General features: G+C 40.7%; 1 protein-coding gene across 1 annotated transcript in view; it reads right to left on the bottom strand.

Moving 5' to 3' along the window:
* Positions 1-6,217: 6,217 nt before the first annotated feature.
* LOC311222721 (uncharacterized protein) overlaps positions 6,218-20,091 on the bottom strand; it is a 32,484-nt gene continuing 18,610 nt past the window's right edge. The window contains exon 2 of the mRNA XM_084307330.1: positions 6,218-7,328. Within this exon, the coding sequence (XP_084163456.1) occupies positions 6,418-7,328 (911 nt within the window). The 3' untranslated portion in view covers positions 6,218-6,417. The remainder of the gene's footprint in view (positions 7,329-20,091) is intronic.

The following is a 20,091-nucleotide window of genomic DNA, read 5'->3' as shown; positions in this document are numbered from 1 at the left end:
GATTACTGTTTTCTAAATTGGGGAGGCTTTTAATCGTCAAGGTAAGAGGATTTTAAGTCATGGTATCCATAAACTTCAATCGGTTCAGATCCTTTGAAGGAATGAGAATATCAACAAACCTGTCGGGAACGTCAGGGTACTGTCCCGCCTCACTTCCAGTGATGAAGCTAAGCTATGCTAACGGAGCGTCTGTTCCCTAAGCTAAATGCACGCACAGAGACAAAAAAGGTATGTATCTTCTTGTCTAACTCCAGGGAAGATGTTAAATAAGCTAATTTCCCAAAATGTTGGCGTTATCCTTTAATAGAGCTTGTGAATGGATAAACAACGTTATTTAACATTGCAGAATGGGTACAATTACAATGCGGCTCAATACAAACAATTGTTAAGGGGCCCAGGGGGTGTAGACTGTTGTAGTTTGAGCTAATTTACACCATGCTCCAAAAAAATAAAAATAAATCTGCCGAGCGATGTGGAGTGGGGAGCGCTCGATTCAAGGTGAGCGGTGAGCGACTTGGGGGCGGGGTCAACATGAGCGATTAGCGGAGCGGAACAAGCAGTCTAGAGCGAAGAGCGGATTTCATGCCCGCGCCGATCCGCTCACGTGGCCTGTCCCCTATACAGCACTTGGTACAGATTTAACATTTTGTCAGTGTTGGTACAACCCCACATTGTACCAACACTGACAAAATGTTAAACCTGTACCAAGTGCCATTTCTGCAGTTCAGCTGAGACAATAACGCCCCCCACGGAAACAAGACTTACAGATGTGTTCCATAGACACACAGGAATTGTGTAAAATTGCCCAAATAGTGAAAAATTGTGGACCTTTAAACACTTTTTAACACTACACCATAATTTACCTATTTTATTATATTTAATATTCCTAAAAGATTTGCACTACCTCATTTTTGCATCTTGTACATTTTAGTTTTGCATATTGTATATTTTGTATAGTGTTTTGGTCTTTATTCTTTTTACTTGTTTTACTGTATGAAGCACATTCGCAGGAGGCTCATACATAACCAATCATTTCACGGTAATGTACATGTACCTTATATGTGACAAATGAAACAAATCTTGAAACTTGAACTTGAGAATTACAAGATTTTAGTCATCATGATGATGGCAAGGTGATAGAAAATGAGAGATTAGGTCAAAAACCACTGGAATCAGCCCTCTGGTTGATTTGGGTAATAATTAATACCCACTTGGTCTGACACGCTGCACGGCCGTACCTGTGTGTCCACGGGTCTGTCTGTGGTCAGGATGTCTGTGGGTCTGTCTGTGGTCAGGATGTCTGTGGGTCTGTCTGTGGTCAGGATGTCTGTGGGTCTGTCTGTGCTGCTCCTCTTGGTGCTGCTGCTCTCCTCTACCTCTGCCTCTGCCTCGTCAGAGTCGGAGTCAGAGTCCTTGAGCCTCTTCACCAGAGCTCGCTCCAACATCTCCCTGGAAGAGTGTAGAGGAATATAACACGAGTAATGAAGTATTCAGACTAAATGTAGACGTAGTTAACAAGGTTTATTTAGCTTACAACCCATGAGCATTGGCTTGAGAGACCCGGTGAAACCCCTGGCCGTGGGGTCTCATAAACGGGCTCTCAGAGACGAGGGAAACGCTGATCTATAGTCAGAGAAGATGGGCTGTTCCCAGGTGAGAGGGACGATTGGATTGGAGGAGTCAAGGAGGGGGGGGGGGGGGGGTTAGGCTGGAGGGGGTTGAAGGTGAGAGACAAAAGGTGAATGGATGAGGATGGGAATGGGAGGGGCGTTTGAACATGACTGGGAGATTGTTTGAGGGGGGGAGAGGATCATTATTCCACAAGAGGAACAGGCTCACCGTTATAATGCACTGTTTTCTCACAAGCAAAGATTCAAGATTTAGTTTACTGTAATTTCTTGTGTATTTCCATACATAAAAAAAACAAAACACTGTTCCTCCAGCCCAGAGCAGTGCAACAAGGTTAAAATAGAAACTAAAATGTGTATGCATGTATAATATTCAATCTAAAATATCCAAAATGAACTTGTCTCAAACCCCACCGTCTTTTCTTCATCCTTCCAATCACCACCACCGCTTTCCTCTGACAAAGGGAAGCAACAGTTGTGATTAGAGGATGGGGGGGGGGGGGGGGGGGTCACAAAGACAAGTGCTTCTTTCCAGCAGGGGAGGGGGAGAGTCAGACCCGGCGCCATGGGCACACTGAGTCAGCTGTGCCCACCCTGGGGATTTTTTTTTTTCTTCTTTTTTTTCTCAATCAAAGTCGACTATCCAAATGCTTAGTCGGGGACAGCCCTAGTGGGCACTGATGTCAACAACAACACTACTGAAGCTAGCACAGCACTCTGTGAGAATTCGTTTTCTGCCCTCAAGAACATCTTTACAGAACATCGCCTTAGTATGCTTCATCGACGCAAGGCCAATTTAATTCAGTTGGCATTTGAGAAGGACTTAACAAAAAAGTTCAGGAATGAGTTAAGTGGAGGGGCAGTGTTTTAAGAAGATTTCACTCTGTCCCCAAACGATGGTGAGTAGCCTGTGGAGGAATTTTGTTTGCTTTTTTATGCACTTTATTTTTGTCAGTTCAGTTCAGTTTGTCAGTGAATTCAGACGTGTTGAATAAATGGAGACTTTTCAAAGATATAGAATAGAATAGAGTAGAAATGTATTATCCTGAGGGAAATTTGACAATCCAAATCACTCAACATTAAACATTTAGACAGAACAAGTCACGAATAAGAATAACAAAACAAATGGCCTAAAAATAGAATAAAAGATACAGTAAATAAATACAGTAAAAATATACTGAAGTCTACAGTAGGTGTAATATTGCACAGTGCTGTTTAAAAAGTAAGAGTCCAGGAAGATGGTAACTGTCACTCTGTGCTCAGTGATGCAGTGAGGCACAGTGATGCGTTTTATAAAGTCTGATGGCTGTCGGAATGAAGGACTTCCTGTGCCGTTCAGTGCTGCATTTAGGTAGTGTGAGCCTATAACATGCTCCTCCTGTCAGCCAAGTCTGTGTATAGTGGGTGGGAGGGGTTTTCCCTGATGGCCTGGAGCTTAGCAAGGCTCCTCCTCTCCGCCACCCTCGCTAGGGCGTCCAGCTACACCCTAACCACGCTACTGGCCTTCCTGACCATCTTATCCAGCCTGTCTGTGTCCCCTGCTCTCAGTCCGCTGCCCCAGCAGGTCTGTTATATATATCCGTTCAGTCTGTTTTTGTATAAGTGAATGTTCTTAAGATAGAGAAATTAGATTTTTCAATTGCCTCTCTGCTGTTTAGTTCAGCACCGTGGGCAACGCCAAGCAAGCCACAGCGCCGTTGTCCCAGCTGAAACGTATAAAAGGGAACCTGTGTTGAAAAACCATTGTGCCCCCCCGAGAACATTTTATGCCCCCCCACTAATTTGTTTCTGCAGCCTGGTCTGGGGAGAGTGCAGGCAAGTCAAAACTCAACTTATTGTTGATTGGTTATAGTTTATTATAGTTTATTATTATTGATTGGTTGTTTATTATTGTTGATTGGTTATTTTGATCTGAATGTTTCTTCCATTTCATTGGTTGTTTTATTCATTTAATTTTTAAAATCTGTATCTCCTTTCATGTAGCACTTTGAGATTGTTACAAATATAAAGTGCGTTACAAATAGAATGTATTATTATTATAGTTGATTATTGTTGATTGGTTATTGTTTATTATAGTTGATTGGTCATTGTTTAGTATTGTTGATTGGTTATCGTTTATTATTAATAATAATAATAATACACTTTATTCGTATAGCTCTTTTCATACAATAATTGCAGTCTGCTTCACAGCAGTAAAATAGTTTTTATTATTTTTATTATTGTTGATTGGTTATTGTGATTAGGGTCGTTGCCTGTGATTGGTTATTGTGATTATGGTCGTTGCCTGTGCTTAGCGCCACTTAAACGGGAACTATCTTATAAATGGCCTTTCCCGGTGTTTAACATTGTTTTCTAGCTATGTGGGTTTATATTAATGGGGTCTATGTCTCTAATTCTCATTTTGGCGCATGCTTCCAATTCACATCTCACTTATATCTATATCTATTATAGAATATAGATATAGCTCTGCAAACATCGTGACGCACAGTGAAAATGCCTATCTTTTAAAGCGTGGCCCATTGACTACAGGGATAGGGATAATAGCTGGCGCTGAATGAGTTAACACTTTAATCGCCGATGACGTGTTTAGACGTCATTCCTCGCCATGCTCATTCTGCCGAAGACGCCGTAACTCGTCTTTGATATCAATAATTCAAAAATCTGTGATCGAAATCATATTTCTCCTCCGGAGACATGAGGTGTACTGGTGAGCTCCACTCAACTGTCTAACGGTTCAAGAGCGCCATCTGGTGGCCAATCGGCAGATCGGCCAAGAGGGAGGGGCGCGCCAAACAGGAAGTGCTCATCCATATTTCGTCCGGGCACTCGCGATCGGTAGCCGGACTCCATCTCAACACACTGGATAATCAATCGCTCGCCCTAACTCAATAAACAACGTTATTTGGACGTATATAGTATTATACAACCTGGAAATGGTTCATCTATATCAACATCCCATAATCGAAAACTACTTCAATAAAGACCTTTCTGATTCTGACACAACACCCTCACGCAAACGCTCACTTTAAACACTCACCTTTAACATTCACTTTAGACACTTTTTTAAAAACACCATATTTTATCTATTTATTCCTAAAATATTTGCACTACCTCTTCTATCTCATTTTTGCATTTTGTTTCTTTGCATTTTGTATATTTTGTATTTTATTTAACCAGGCAGGTCAATTAAGAACAAATTCTTATTTTCAATGATGGCCTGGCAAGAGGACAAAAGGTCCACTCGAAGGGTAACAGGCAAAGGGGACAAATAAAATAAATAGAAGAGAGACAGATGGTACATACATCACAGAGGGGAAATAATTAAAACACAACCACATACAATTACAAGGTATGTAATACATGAAATTAGTTAAAAAAAAACTGGGTGACAGTTGCAGGTGTGTGTAAGCAACTCTGCAATAGAGTCCTTAAAAGTAGTGAGGGGGATCAATGTATATTTATAAGACCAATGTATAGTGTTTGGTCTTTACTCTTTTTTACTGTATGAAGCACAATCTTAGGAGGCTCATACAGAAGCAAGCATTTCACTATAATGTACATTATACAGCTGCCAGGGTTCTCACCTGCACCAAACCCTGGCAGCACATCACCCCCACCCTCATCCACCTGCACTGGCTCCCCATCAAATCCCACATCACCTACCTCCTGCTCACTTACAAGTCCCTCCATGCTCTGGCACCTCAGTACCTCATTGACCTCCTCCACCCCCTCACTCAGTCACGGTCCCTGCGATCCTCAGACACTGGTCAGTTCTCCATTCCCCGAACCAGACTGCAGACCTTTGGGGACAGAGCTTTCAGCGTGGCAGCTCCCATCCTCTGGAACTCCTTCCCCGCAGGACTCCACAACGCCCCAACTCTGGCCTCATTAAAAAAGAATCCTCAAAACCCACCTCTTGAACTTGGCCTTTAACCCCTAATTTCCCACTTTGAATGTTGTGTCTGTCCACCATGTTTGTTATTTGTAAAGAGACCTTGGGTCTTATGAAAGGTGCTATATAAAACGAAGTTATTATTATTATGTACCCTATGTGACAAATAAAACAAAAGTTGAAACTTAAACCTTGTGGTTTTTAGTCTGTTGATATGGCCAATGTAAATTAAAGTATCATTCTGTTTACAATGTGGGTTAAAGGACCAGTCTAACTGTGACCTCTCACCAGTACCCGTCTCCAACTACTCCTGTGTGTAAAGGTGTATAAACTATGAAGTGTAGGTTCTGGCAGATCTCAGCCTACCTTTAACCCGTTAAGCCCCATTTCCTGAAAATCCGCCTAAAAAATACATACGTAAATGGAAGATTGCTCCACTTCTACAAGGTCCATTTGCATGTTCTTGGTATCTAGGGACATTTATGGACCTGGAGGAATGTATTCCCAGTGTCAGAAATATTGTGTCTGTTACTAGGCTTGAGTAAATTGTGATGAAACAAAGGAGAATATAAATTATGATATTTATTTGCATCTTTGACAGTGCTAAAAATGGCCAGACATGAAAACTGCCACTGAGCTCATTCAGCACCTTCTTGAGATCACGTGTACAAAAGATCTAAGGAAATTAATAAAGGGAATATGATTAAACAGAAGGTTTTGTAGACCGAACAGAACAATGCAAAACAGAATGCAGAACATAACAATGCAGAACAGAAAAATGTAGAACAGAACAGAACAATGCAAAACAGAACAAAACAGGTGAATTTCAGGCTTCCATCCTGTTTGAATTCTCTGGTGTGATTTCAGATTACTCAGATGACTAAAGCTCTTCCCACACTAGTCACAGGAATAGGCCTTCTCTCCTGTGTGAATTATCTGGTGTCTTTGCAGACTCCTCCATTGACTAAAGCTCTTTCCACACTGGTCACAGGAGTAGGGCTTCCATCCTGTGTGAGTTCTCTGGTGTGATTGCAGACTCTGTTGCTGAGTAAAGCCCTGTCCACACTGGTCACAGGAGTAGGGCTTCTCTCCTGTGTGAATTCTCTGGTGTGTTTTCAGATTCTCTTGTCGACTAAAGCCCTGTCCACACTGGTCACAGGAGTAGGGCTTCTCTCCTGTGTGAATTCTCTGGTGTGTTTTCAGATTCTGTTGATGACTAAAGCCCTGTCCACACTGATCACAGGAGTAGGGCTTCTCTCCTGTGTGAATTTTCTGGTGTGTTTTCAGACTATCTTGTCGACTAAAGCCCTGTCCACACTGGTCACAGGAGTAGGGCTTCTCTCCTGTGTGAATTCTCTGGTGTGATTGCAGACTCTGTTGCTGAGTAAAGCCCTGTCCACACTGGTCACAGGAGTAGGGCTTCTCTCCTGTGTGAATTCTCTGGTGCGTTTTCAGATTCTCTTGTCGACTAAAGCCCTGTCCACACTGGTCACAGGAGTAGGGCTTCTCTCCCGTGTGAATTCTCTGGTGTGTTTTCAGATTCTGTTGATGACTAAAGCCCTGTCCACACTGATCACAGGAGTAGGGCTTCTCTCCTGTGTGAATTTTCTGGTGTGTTTTCAGACTATCTTGTCGACTAAAGCCCTGTCCACACTGGTCACAGGAGTAGGGCTTCTCTCCTGTGTGAATTCTCTGGTGTGTTTTGAGATTCGTCTTTGAACTGAAGCTTTTTCCACACTGGTCACAGCAGAGACCTTTTCTTCCATCCAAGCCTCTTGGTTTCCTCCCAGGCCTGACAGGACAGCTATCTGGATGGAGATAGTGATGGAGAAGAGTGTCAGAGGAAGGAGAGAAAGATAATTGGTGATTTTATTCAGCTTTAGTTTCTATGCAAGAGGTTTATAATTGGTTTTATAGTTTAAGAACAGTGTAAGTAAGTAAGTAAGTAAGTAAGTAAGTAAAGTTTATTTATATGTTTCTATGTAAGAGGTTTATAATTGGTTTTATAGTTTTTTACATACAGCAGACATTAAATTAAATATAAAATATAAAAATAAAAAGCAAGAACCATTCAAGAGATAAGAGACAGAACAAAAACACAATGCATTACAGAGAAAGAAAACAAAAACAAGACATATTTTATACCTGGAGGAGAAGCTCAAACATTACCCAAAGGCCTGTTTAAACAGTAATGTTTTTAGCTGATTTTTAAAAATGTCAACAGACGCTGCAGCTCTTGCAGGCCACGAGGAAGGGCATTCCAGAGTCTAGGCGCTACAGATTGAAAGGCTCTGTCACCTTTGGTGATCAACCTGGTGCGCGGAATGACCAACAGATCCTGGTCAACTGTCCTCAGGGTCCTGCTGGGCACATACCCACGAACCAGCAGGTCGGTTAAATATTCTGGTGCCTGGCCATGCAAAGCTCTAAAAGTGAGCACCAGGACCTTGAAATTAATTCTAAGATGTATAGGAAGCCAGTGCAAGGAGGCTAGAATTGGAGTGATGTGACACCTTCTGCTTGATCTGGTTAGCAGTCTTGCAGCAGTATTTTGGATGAACTGGAGGCGGTCTATGGATGATTTATTGAGGCAGGTGAGAACCGAATTGCAGTAGTCTAGACGAGAAGAAACGAAGGCATGGATGATCAACTCTAGGTCAGAATGGGAAACAATCGACCTGAGCTTAGCAATATTCCTGAGATGGAAAAAACAGGTGTGGGTCACCGACTTGATATGAGTGTCGAGGTGCATGGCCTGATCAAAGTTTACCCCAAGGTTCCTTTGGCCTCATTTAGCTGGAGGAAGTTGCTAGCTAACCAGACCTTAAAACAATAAAAGTAGAATTAAAATCATCAGGGCAATCAGGGTTAAAAGAGCAATAAAGCTGGATATCATCCGCATAAAGGTGGTAGGAGATGCCTTTAAAAGCGTTAATAATGTGTCCTAATGGGAGCAAATATAGTGAAAATACAATCGGACCAAGTACCGAGCCCTGGGGGACCCCACAGGAAAGGGTAACAGATAGGGGTGTAACTAGGCCTGCCGCGATAAGCAATAAATCGATTAATTGCCGCGATAATTAAAATTAATGCAATGATTTTGACGGGCGCGATTAATTGCTATTTGCGCGTTTGTTTTAATGAGGCGGAACCAGTGCCCCTTGTCAGTCACTGTCCGTGTTGGGAGGCGGGCCGCTGGCTTTACTACAGAGCAGAGAGCACACCACATAGCTTAACTACATTTCTCAATAGTGTTGCTCCTTTTAACCAAGTAGCGTTATTTGTAGTGTAACGTTAGCGTTTTAACGTTAGTAGCTAACGTTAAAACTAACTTAAAGTTAGTTGTTCACCAACAATCTCAACATTTGTTTTATCATTAGCTCATGTCGATCTACTAGTAGCATCAGCAAGCTAACGTTAGCTGGCCCCAGTCCACTAGCAGCATGTCAATCTACCAGCAGCATCAGCAAGCTAACGTTAGCTGGCTCCAGTCCACTAGCAGCATGTCGAAGTAGTAGTAGCATCAGCAAGCTAACGTTAGCTGGCCCCAGTCCACTAGCAGCATGTCGAAGTAGTAGTAGCATCAGCAAGCTAACGTTAGCTGGCCCCAGTCCACCAGCAGCATCAGCAAGCTAGGATAATAACAACAATACTTCCGGTCCGGTCGGTGGGCTTCAAAATAAAAGTCTAAACACCGGAAAAGACGGAGCGGTGGGCTTCAAAATAAAAGTTTTGGGAAATAAATTTCTCAAAAAAAAATTCTCTAACCGGTCGCAATAATATCGCTTATCGCGATATTTTCGGGGGCAATTAATCGCCCAGCAAAATTTGTTATCGTGGCAGGCCTAGGTGTAACGGTACACAAAATCCACGGTTCGGTACATACCTCGTTTTTTTCGGTACAGTGGGGGGGGGGGGGGGGGGGAGATACCAGTGCATACATTAAATTTTTTTTAATTTAATTATATAATTATATAAATTATACTTTTTTTTATTTATTTTTTATACAGCTACTGTTTTATATATACTGTTTTTTAGTAATAACTAGAAAGTAATGGTATTTATTCAACAACAGGTGATTGATTAATGATACTAATACAAATCTATACAATGAGTATGGGGCTGCAGCGCTGCAGATATACCCTACTCCAATGATCCACACGGACAATATTCGTTGCTGCACTCAGTGCACTTGCTTCCAGAAGGCTCCGTTGAAGTAGCACAGAGGATCTGTTGTGATTTTTGCACAATAAATATTCAACATTCTCTTTTGAGACTCCGCCTCAGACTCTTATCATTTGGCACTAAAAGCTAAACATTGTCACCGATATGGCTGTCCGCAACATGTCATTAATTGTGTATCACTAGTGACGACGACGTGAGCTAGGTTAGCTAGCATGAGCTACTGGGAGATGGAAAGACTAACTTTACTGGTGAAAATGTGATTTACGTTGGAATACTCCTTTGCCAACTTGCTGTACTTTGCTTGCAGGTCTGCAGCCATTATTGCTGGATTATGAATAGCCCCAACTTTAGCCAAGGTAACGTTATGGCTACACCTTTAACATTAGTTAACGCTAGCTTTCGGTTAGCTGTTCAATGCTAATAACACCACCAAGCGAACCCATCAGAGCTCCCCGTCAACAGCGCTCTGTCGGGAGGATGGCATTTAAGAAAGTATCTGCTGTTAAAATGACAAACAGCATTGACACTTTAATTCACGTCGGTTAAACACACGTTTGTTTTATAATGCTCACAGCAGACCGCAGTGTTGTTGATAAATTACGTGGGGCCGGGGGGATTTAAGTTCCGCAAAAAAAGGTTCCGCACCGTTGCAATCGTACGGTGCACAGCCCGTACTGTACCGGAGGACCACATTGACGCGGTACAGTACGTATCCGCGTACCGTTACACCCCTAGTAACAGACTCAGACACATGGGGGCCTACTCCGACTGAGAAACATCTACCTGAGAGATAGGACTTAAACCACTCACGTGCACTCCCTGTGACACCCACCCAATCTCCGAGCCTATTTAGCAGAATGTTGTGATCCGCAACACTAAGATCCAGTAGCACTAAAATGGAGCATCTACCAGAGTCGGCGGACATCATTAGATCATTGGATACTTTTAAAAGTGCAGTCTCTGTGGAGTGTTGCTTACGAAAACCTGACTGGAATTTGTCAAGAATGTGGTGTTCATTTAAAATGGATATAAGCTGGTTGGCAAATTTTCTAAAATCTAACTGATAATTTGGAGATGGGCCGATAGTTACTTAGTAACGAGGCGTCCAGACTTGGCTTTTTTAAAAGCGGCTGAACGATTGCCTGTTTGAAGTAGGCGGGGACCTGGCCAGAGACCAAAGAGAAATTTATGATGGAAAGCAGACTGGAACCAATATTGCTGAAAACGTCCTTTAACAGAGAGGTTGGGATGGTGTCTAATGGGCTAGAGGAGGTTTTTGTGCTTCTCACTAGCTCTGTTAGGTCGTGGAGGGAAATGGGTGAGAAGGAATTCAGAGTAGACTGACTGTTAGGGGATAACGGTTGGATTGAGGTGGAGGGTGTAATACCTGCCCTGACATTGGCAACCTTATTTACAAAAAATAGGAGAAAATCATGACAGTCCTCAGCAGATAAAACAGGTGTGACAGGGGTTTGTGGACTGACAATGATATTAATAGGTGTCGAATAGGACTTTGGGGTTTAGTTTGCTAGATGAAATTAAGTTTGTGAAATAGGCAGCTCTTGCATCCATAATCATACTGTTAAAATAAATTAAAAGTTGCTTAAAATGAAGACGGTGTTAAGCTGAGTGGACTTCCACTTTCGCTCAATACACCGGCAATTTCGTCTAAGACGATGAATATCCTCATTGAGCCAGGGAGAGGAATTTAAAGTGCGAACAGAGCAGGATTTCAGAGGAGCAACTACATCTAAAATGTCTGAGCAGTGCCGGTTAAAAGCATGATACTAAAGTATCAATGTTGCCATTAACGTTCAGAGATGGCACCGCACTGCTCTCAAAGGCTGTGGAAAATGTATCTGCCGAGAGGTCATTTAGCATGCGCAAGAGTTTAACTCGCTTAGTGGAAATAGTGTCCGTTTTAAAAACTAAATTAAAAAGTATGCATTTGTGATCACTTAAAATAATTTCCTCAAACAATGTTATCTATGTCTAATCCAAGAGTAAAAACAAGATCAAGTGTGTTACCTTTGTTGTGTGTGGGGCCTGAGACATGTTGGACAAAATTGAAGGATTCAGTGATACAAATAAAATTGGTGGCAAAATTGTCATTACAGTTATTAATATGGAAATTAAAATCCCCTAATAAAACGATTTTTTCCAGTTTGATGATGGAGGTAAAAAAATCGCTAAAATCGGTCAAAAAATAACTGTTAAAGCCAGGGGGTCGATACATTTAAATACAATAAAATGGGTTGGTGTGCCCAACATTGGTGATTAAAAGTTCAAAGGAGCAGTGTGTAGTACTGGAGTGCACAACCCTGGAGGAGAAACAGTTCTTGTGCACCAGTGCTATGCCGCCTCCTACACGACTGGTGGTGGCATTTGACCGGGGGGGTCTGGGGGCACAGGTAAAAGAGAAGTTTGGCGGACACAGTTCATTTAAAAAGACATATTCCTCTGACCTTTGCCATGTTTCTGAGAGACAGAAAATGTCCAAATCTTTGGCCGTAATGAAATCATTTAGGATGAAAGATTTGTTAGGTATAGAACAGGAATTTAACGAGGCCATTTTGATAGCCTTAGGTCCTAGTTTACAGGGTGGTTGTGACAGTGGGCATAGATGACAGGCATTCGCGCCCCGGCGAAACATGCCACCAGACTCCCGTGGACTATGCTGTGACCAGTGATTTATGATGACTGGGATGGGGAAGAGCTGTCAAGAGGGTTCACAAAAAACATAATACCATGGTCGGATGGGAGTGTTGGGACGGTTATTAGCTACTTTGAGAGTGTTGGATGAGCAGTGATCAGCAGGACCCACAGTGGGATGCTCAACATAATGACCAAGTAAGGATTCTAGTGCAGGGTCATGCTGAGGTAAGTATCTATCCAGAGTCATCTACAGTTAGACTTAAACCACTTTGTTTCAAGCACCAGTTAGTCAACAGTTTCTGGAGCAGGAGTGGTTATCATGGCTATGGTTAAGGTCAGTTTAATTTAGTACAGGATAGGATTTGAACGATTCCGGTTCCGGTTCCGATTCTCCATATCGATTCCTGTTCTGAATGATTCTCGATTCCGATTATTTGAGGTGCAGGTCACCGCTTATTTCGCAGGAGATTAAAAAAAATTAAATTTTAAAAAAATGTCATACTATTCACATTTTCAGTTGACTTGATACAGTTTAATTTGGTTGCTGTACTGTAACTAGGGTATTAATTAACAAAGTATTTTTTTTTATTTTTTTTTAAGAATCGAAATGCAGATATGTTACTTCCGGTTCCAGAACCGGAAGTTAGGAACCGGTTCCTAATTAGAACCGGTTTTCGGTGCCCAACCCTAGTCCAGGACTAAAGCCCCTTTAGTCTCAGGTTATGACGGATTTAAGTGTCACCTTATGGATAAAATCTTACATCACGCTATGGGAAGATTGCATATATCTGTAACAATATATATCACGATATAGTATGTTTTCTGTAAATTGGATGAAACATTTGTCTACAAAATAACCACATAATCCATGACTACTTTTCAGAGTTTAAACTAAATACAAATTAAAGGCATTTTCTCTTTTTATTTGGAAGCAACATTGAACAGAACGTGATGCTCATGTTTCTTACTACAGACCCAGAACCATGTACTGAATACCTCTTCACCTACGACTGAACTCCTGTACATGGCACCAACACTGGAGCTGCAACTAACCATTATTTTGTTATCGATTCATCTAAACTATTAATTTACCAGAAAAACAATAATTGATTCAATTTGCTATTTAAAAATGTTTTACTAGTATCCTTATGCCGGCCCGCCTGGCATTTTCATCCGGCCCGCTGCCTCACCCAGGAGCAATTCAACTGGCATGTGATGGAAATCAAACACACTTTGTGCAAATGTCCCAACTTTAAGCAAACAGAGTTATCTGCACCTGCATCGTGTTTTTGTTGAATAAAATCCACCTGCTTTCATTGACTAGTAGAGGAGGACCCAATATTTAGTCTTCAGTCGTACCTTTATTTACTTTTTAAGTTAGTCAGTCGTCAGTTTTCACTCGACCCAAGCCGTGGTTATTCGTTTGCATCCAATTTTACTTCATGGATTATTGTTCATTCGTCAGCCTACACTGTAAAAAAATTTATTCTCACAGGAAATTCACTATTATTTTACAGATTACTTTTGTTTTTCTACGTCATTCGGTGCCAGCTATTAGTCGGGACCCGCTGTAGCTAGGCCGTGCTTTAAACAATAGGACTGCGTCACCTTGTTTGTAGAGCTATAACTATATTCTATATTATATCTATGGATACAATATTATGGCCCATTTGACATCACCTATCGATCGTTCAATATGTGAAAAAGAATAAATCTTTCCATCCATATGTTCCCGTGTTATACCGTGGTGAATCTAAGTATGGTTTTAGACGTTTAAACGTTGCAGTTTCTTGCCTGTACACGCTATTATTCCGAAATCAAATCTATATCATAGGTATTATGTTTAGGGCTGTCAGTTTATCGCGTTAATTAGGTTAATGAATTACACAGCAAATTATCACGTTATGAAAATTAACGCAATTATTTTTTTTTAAATTTAATAAATTTTTTTTTTATCTCATTCATTCCATAAGAACTTAGAATAAACATTCATATATATATTTTTTTAAATGGTCCATTTGCATGTTCTTGGTATCTGAATCTAGGGACATCTATGGATCTCAGGGAATGTATTCCCAGTGTCAGAAATAGTGTGTCTGTTACTAGGCTTGAGTAAATTGTAATGAACCAAAGGAGAATATCAATTCTATTAAAAAAATTAAATTTATCTTTGACTGTGAATAACACCATGCTAAAATTTACCAGACCTGAAAAATCTAAGCAAATGAATAAAGGGAAAATGATTAAACAGAAGGTTTTGTAGATACAGTACTGAATTCTGCCATCTTTTTTATAATGTAAATTTCTCCACCATTTTCATCATATTGCAACACAGTTTTTTGCTAGACGTTCACAGAAAGGTAGAGAAACTAACTGCGTTCTGTTTTATGGCAATAAAGTTCAGGTTTGTGAGAGATAATCCCAAAAAATAAGAGAAATAAAAAAGTTAATTCAGAAGTCAGATGATTGACAGGGGCTGGCGTGAGCTGGGTAGGGTAGTTGTCCAATTATCTAGCGGTCTCAGTCAATGAGTCAACTAAATGTCCCCATTGGAAGGGTGTAGGCGAACGACTTATAAATTGAACAAAAAGAAACAATTCGGACTTTGCAAGAATGTTCATTTATTGGGACTCCATGTCCAAACATTCCGTTATTTGGATAACTGTCATGCCATCATCACCAGGTGGTCAATCAAGCAAGCGGTTAGCTGGTAGCAGCTTAAGTCTGTAGATCAGGGGTCAGCAACCTTTTTGACATGGAGTGCCTGTTTGAAATATAGTTGTAACTAGTGTGCCTCAACAATATTCCATGCATCGTAATTTTTTTTCTCATAATCAGGTATTTTTAATGATCATTTTTACATTATTACATCATTATTGTTATTATTAACACTTTAATCGCCATGGGTTAAATTCATAATTTACCATCCCTCGCCAGCCCTATTTAACATGGAGAAGTTCCCCTTCTTTGCAGGGCTATAACTTTTTAAATTCTATTGCTAAATTGCCATTATTATGGCCCATTCAATGTCCTATATGTATTGTTCAGGGTGTAGCAACGTTAAACTTTTTCATTCACATATTCATACTAAAATATGGTCTAAAGTATAAGTATGTTTTTATCGTTTTCTGCAGATTTCTTCAGAACGTGATTTATAGCCCTAAATGCATTATATTGATGATCAAATACAGTTTGGTAGGAATCTGTGCGAGATAAAAAATTTCAACTGGACGTGGTTCTAGAAGTTTCTACGCATCATCTGATGATGACCGGATGGGCGGGGGATCGTTTATAATTCCGTGGGCAGCGTTAGATGATTCATCCAGAGTGGGTCATATGTTCATCAGATCAGTTAGTATAGAAGACGTTAGAAATAACGCTGAATCTTACCGTGGCTTCCTCGCGCCGCTGGCAGATGAGCGTGGAACAGAATTTTTTCTATTATGGGATGGAGAAATGCCAGATCCATTTCCAGGTTGTATAATAGTATATACGTCCAAATCATGTTGTTTTTTCGAGTTATTTGCACCGATCGATGTTCACTGTGTCAATACGGAGTCTCTCTAACGATAGCGAGTGGCCGGACCACATATGGATGAGCACTACCGGTTCAAAGGTTAATTTCCGGCTGGCGATCTGCCGATCGGCCACCAGATGGCGCTCTTGAACCGCTAGAGAGTTGAGAGGAGATCAGCAGTGTGTCTCAGGGCTCCGGAAAGGAAATATGATTTCGATGACAGATTTTTGAAATATTGACATCAAAGACGAGTTACGGCGTCTTCGGCAGAATGAGCATGGCTCGGAATGACGTGAAAACTCATCCGCGGCGATCATAGTGTTAACAATATTATTATGATTATTGTATCAACCCTAAATCTGAGTTGGGGGGGGGGGGGGGAATGCAATGCAGACAAACAGCTGCATACAGTGCGACCGTTTCACTCACATTTGCCCATTCATTTTTGGACACATCACACACCATCGGTGTGTGTACTGTACGTGTGCTGTCATAGCTCCACCTACAGGCCTAATGGAGAACACCAGGATGTGAATGGAGGGTGACTGTGAGGTATATCGTGTAAATAAGTTTTGATTGATCGCAAGACTACACTATAAAAAAAATAATAATAATAAGTTACCAGAACTTAAAAATATTGAGTTCAGTTACTGTGCATTAAGGTTTTCAGTTTTCAATCCATAATAAGTTAACAGAAAAATAAGTACACAACCACATTATTTCAACCTAATAAAACTATGTTTATTGTCATTGTTTTAAGAACACAAGTTGACTTGGTAATACTCACATTTTGAGTAAAAAAAATGGCTTTTAACATGTGCAATGTTCAATGAAATAGAAAAATAAATAATACAATTTGTTGATTAATCCCACTGGTCACAATGGTGACCGTAATAATGTTTTTGTTATAAGGCTCTGCAAATGTTACTGAATGATGTAGCAATGTATTTCCAGCTAAATTGAAATAATAAACAAATAGAGGGTCTCAATTAAATATGTGGTAGTAAAAATAACCTGTGGGAGGATTTCAACAAGATAAATGCGACAACAGTGCAAAATATTTCACTATAATATTTCAAAGCAAAAAAAAATATATATATATATATATATATCATTTTCATTTTTTGTATTTTTTTTAATGCTGCCCCCTGTGCCTATGCAAATTCCCCCGCGTGCCTGTGCAGGCACGCGTGCCTAGGGTTGCCTACCCCTGCTGTAGATAGTAGTACTTGTTTAGCAGTTAGCCAGCAGTAGTAGCATTTAGCCAGTAGTAGTAGCATTTAGCCAGCAGAGTCGATACAGTCAGTAGCATTTAGCATCGGTCAGTAGTCAGATTATTTACCTATAAAAAGGAAAGGAAATAAACGGCATCAATTAGTAACTAGATATATGAATCAAAGGATAAATGCGGATATTAAAGCCCTGAGTCTCTTCCTTCAAAAGACTACTCACTTTTGGCTGCTCCACTTCCTCCTGTCAATATGCGCCGGTTTCCGACTCAATGCCCTGAGATTTCTATAATCTTATATCTCACTAATAACAGTTAAAATCATTGGTAAACAAACGTAATGCTGAAAATATACACTTTTACTGTATATCTCAGGCTTAAGAGGTTAACCCTGTGAGGCCCAAATTAAAAAGACATTAGCTACTTCAGAGGCCAGAGGGTGGGATATATAAACACATTTACTATCAAATAGCATTGTGAGGGGCGGCTGAGTGGCGCAGTGGGCAAGGTGCTCACCACTAACACAGGATATGCTGGTATCGAGCCCAGCTCTCTGCGTTGCTACCGGCTTGGCCGGCCGTCATACTAACACAATTGGCAGTGTTAGAGGGTGGGAAAGCCAGTGGGTGGGGATTGGACGTTGTGGACAGCGACTCCTACAGGTTGGTTGGGTGACGCCGGTACGGCGGAAACAGGACGTATCGGGGGCAGCGTGAGCCTCCCACGCGTTACTCCTCGCCACTGAGAGTTCGAGCTGCTGCGGTGAAAAGATGCGACAGGCTGCCTCCTCGTGTACCGGAGGGGACACGTGATGCAAGGCTTCCATTCTCACTACAGCCGACCAGTGGGAGGCATAGTCTAGCAACATTGAAGACAGGGGAGGGAAGAATTGGCCAGTCAGAGTTCGCCCACAGGGCTTTTCACCTTACAGCCTATGGTCAAGAGTGTCTCTTAAATAGTGTGTCACAGACGCTGATTCAGCCTCACCCGTCCACATCTCAGTCCCCTGGCGTCCCACAGTTGCAGTAAACGCCCACTAGGTGGCACCAGATGATAAATAATACTTGTATAATAAGTGCCTCTATAATAATGATAATAATAATAATATCTCTGTAGGAAGGGCACTGGATAATTCTCCAGTAGTTTTTCGAAATTCGAAAGCCCTGAGTCTCTTCCTTCAAAAGACTACTCACTTTTGGCTGCTCCACTTACTCCTGTCAATATGCGCCGGTTTCCGACTCCATGCCCTGAGATTTCTATAATCTTATATCTCACTAATAACAGTTAAAATCATTGGTATATTGGAATTGGAAATACGAAATTGGGATGGGAGAAAAATAAGGAGAAAAAGTGGACCAAAAAGGCCGAAGGTTGCTAGAGGCTTCCGTTAATGAAATGATTGGTCTGGTTTTAGAGAGTATATGTTATTGTAATATGAACTACATAATATACTATAATAACACATTTCGTTTGTTGGCAACGGTTTTTGGGTCATATCTTTATGAAAATTAATGTGTTGATAAGATAAAAACTACCTACGTTTGTGAAAAGGGGCGTTGCTGCGGAACCAATCAAAACGCGTTACAACGTCAGGTGACTTGATTTCTCCCAATGACATTCTTCAAGCCCTGGAACCAGGAAGTAAATATTGCGAATAGTCTGTTGACAACACTGGATTTAGCTCTGCATCGGTAAGCTCTCAATTCATATACATTACTATTGAAATGCATTTTTACTTAACTTTACAGCATTATTCAAACGTGATAGGAAGTTATGAGTCATCAGCAGTTTATATGCAGTCCGTTTTGACTTCGGATTACACATTGGAAAATGTTGTAGCCAGCTCACATAGACTAACGTTACGTTAGCATTTTAACTTTCTCAGATAGCAATCTAACATTACGTTAGTGTAAATCAAACAACTCTAACCCAATACTAATAATAGTAACTTGTTTCACATTCTTGCTGTGTGTTACACTATGGTATAGCGGTCTGTGTTGTTTCCTGTGACGTTGTTACAACCGTTACATATGTACAAAATATACTGTCTCATAAATATACTCTTCCAATATATAAATATACATATAAATATATTGTTTTAGATGCTGTTGTCACTATGAATTACAAATGGGGGGCCCTGATGTAAACAAGACAAACGTCTTTCTCTGGTCTGCATCCCCTTAACAATAGTTTGATATTGGATGGTCCCTGTGCTGTTGTTTACTGTCTATCTGTATGTCATGTATGTAATATGTTATGATGAATTGAAAATGGGGGACCCTGATGTAAACAAGATGAAAGTCTTTCTCTGGTCTGCATCCCATTAACAATTGTGTGTATTGAGCTGTACTGTACTCATTCTGCAATCTGTTAATAACGTTTTCAATCAATCAATCAACATTTATAACACAATAACAAGTGTGAAAATAACATGTTATTTATTTTAACAGTAACATGTATTACAAAAACATATTCCCTGTTGTCCCAAATTACTGCTCCTTAATGATGATGATTCTTTAGCTTTAAGTATTGTTCAGAGACGATTTTGGCTGGCAGGAAGTACTGCTGAAAAAAATAATTGGCGCTTTGATGGCAAGCTCCACATTCTCTGCCCTTTAATCACTGGAAACAGTTATTAGCTGATGTTGTAACAATGGAGCTTTCTACAGCTAGATTAAATGGTGCAAACTATCAAACAATAGATAGCTGGAACCAACAATGTGCATTGTATGCCTGTACCTGTGCCTATCTTCCAAAAATGAAATAAAATATATGAAAAAAAAGAAGAAAAAAACTCCAGTGAAAACTTAGGATACAGTGTTCTGACAGTCCAAACACAGACACATGTCTGTACATGGTAGGTTGTTTGATTTGCATGTGCATCGCCCCTTCATGCATTGTGTTTTTTTGCAGGAGCAGTATACAAGTTCCAGGATTGCGACTGGGGCTGGAGGAAGTGACATCCAGTCAATCTCGAAGAAATCTC

The sequence above is a fragment of the Notolepis coatsorum genome (assembly GCF_963971535.1).
Source record: "Notolepis coatsorum genome assembly, chromosome: 2".
Taxonomy (NCBI): Eukaryota; Metazoa; Chordata; class Actinopteri; order Aulopiformes; family Paralepididae; genus Notolepis; species Notolepis coatsorum.
Note: the sequence above shows the minus strand (reverse complement) of the source record. Positions and strands in the feature narration are given on the sequence as shown.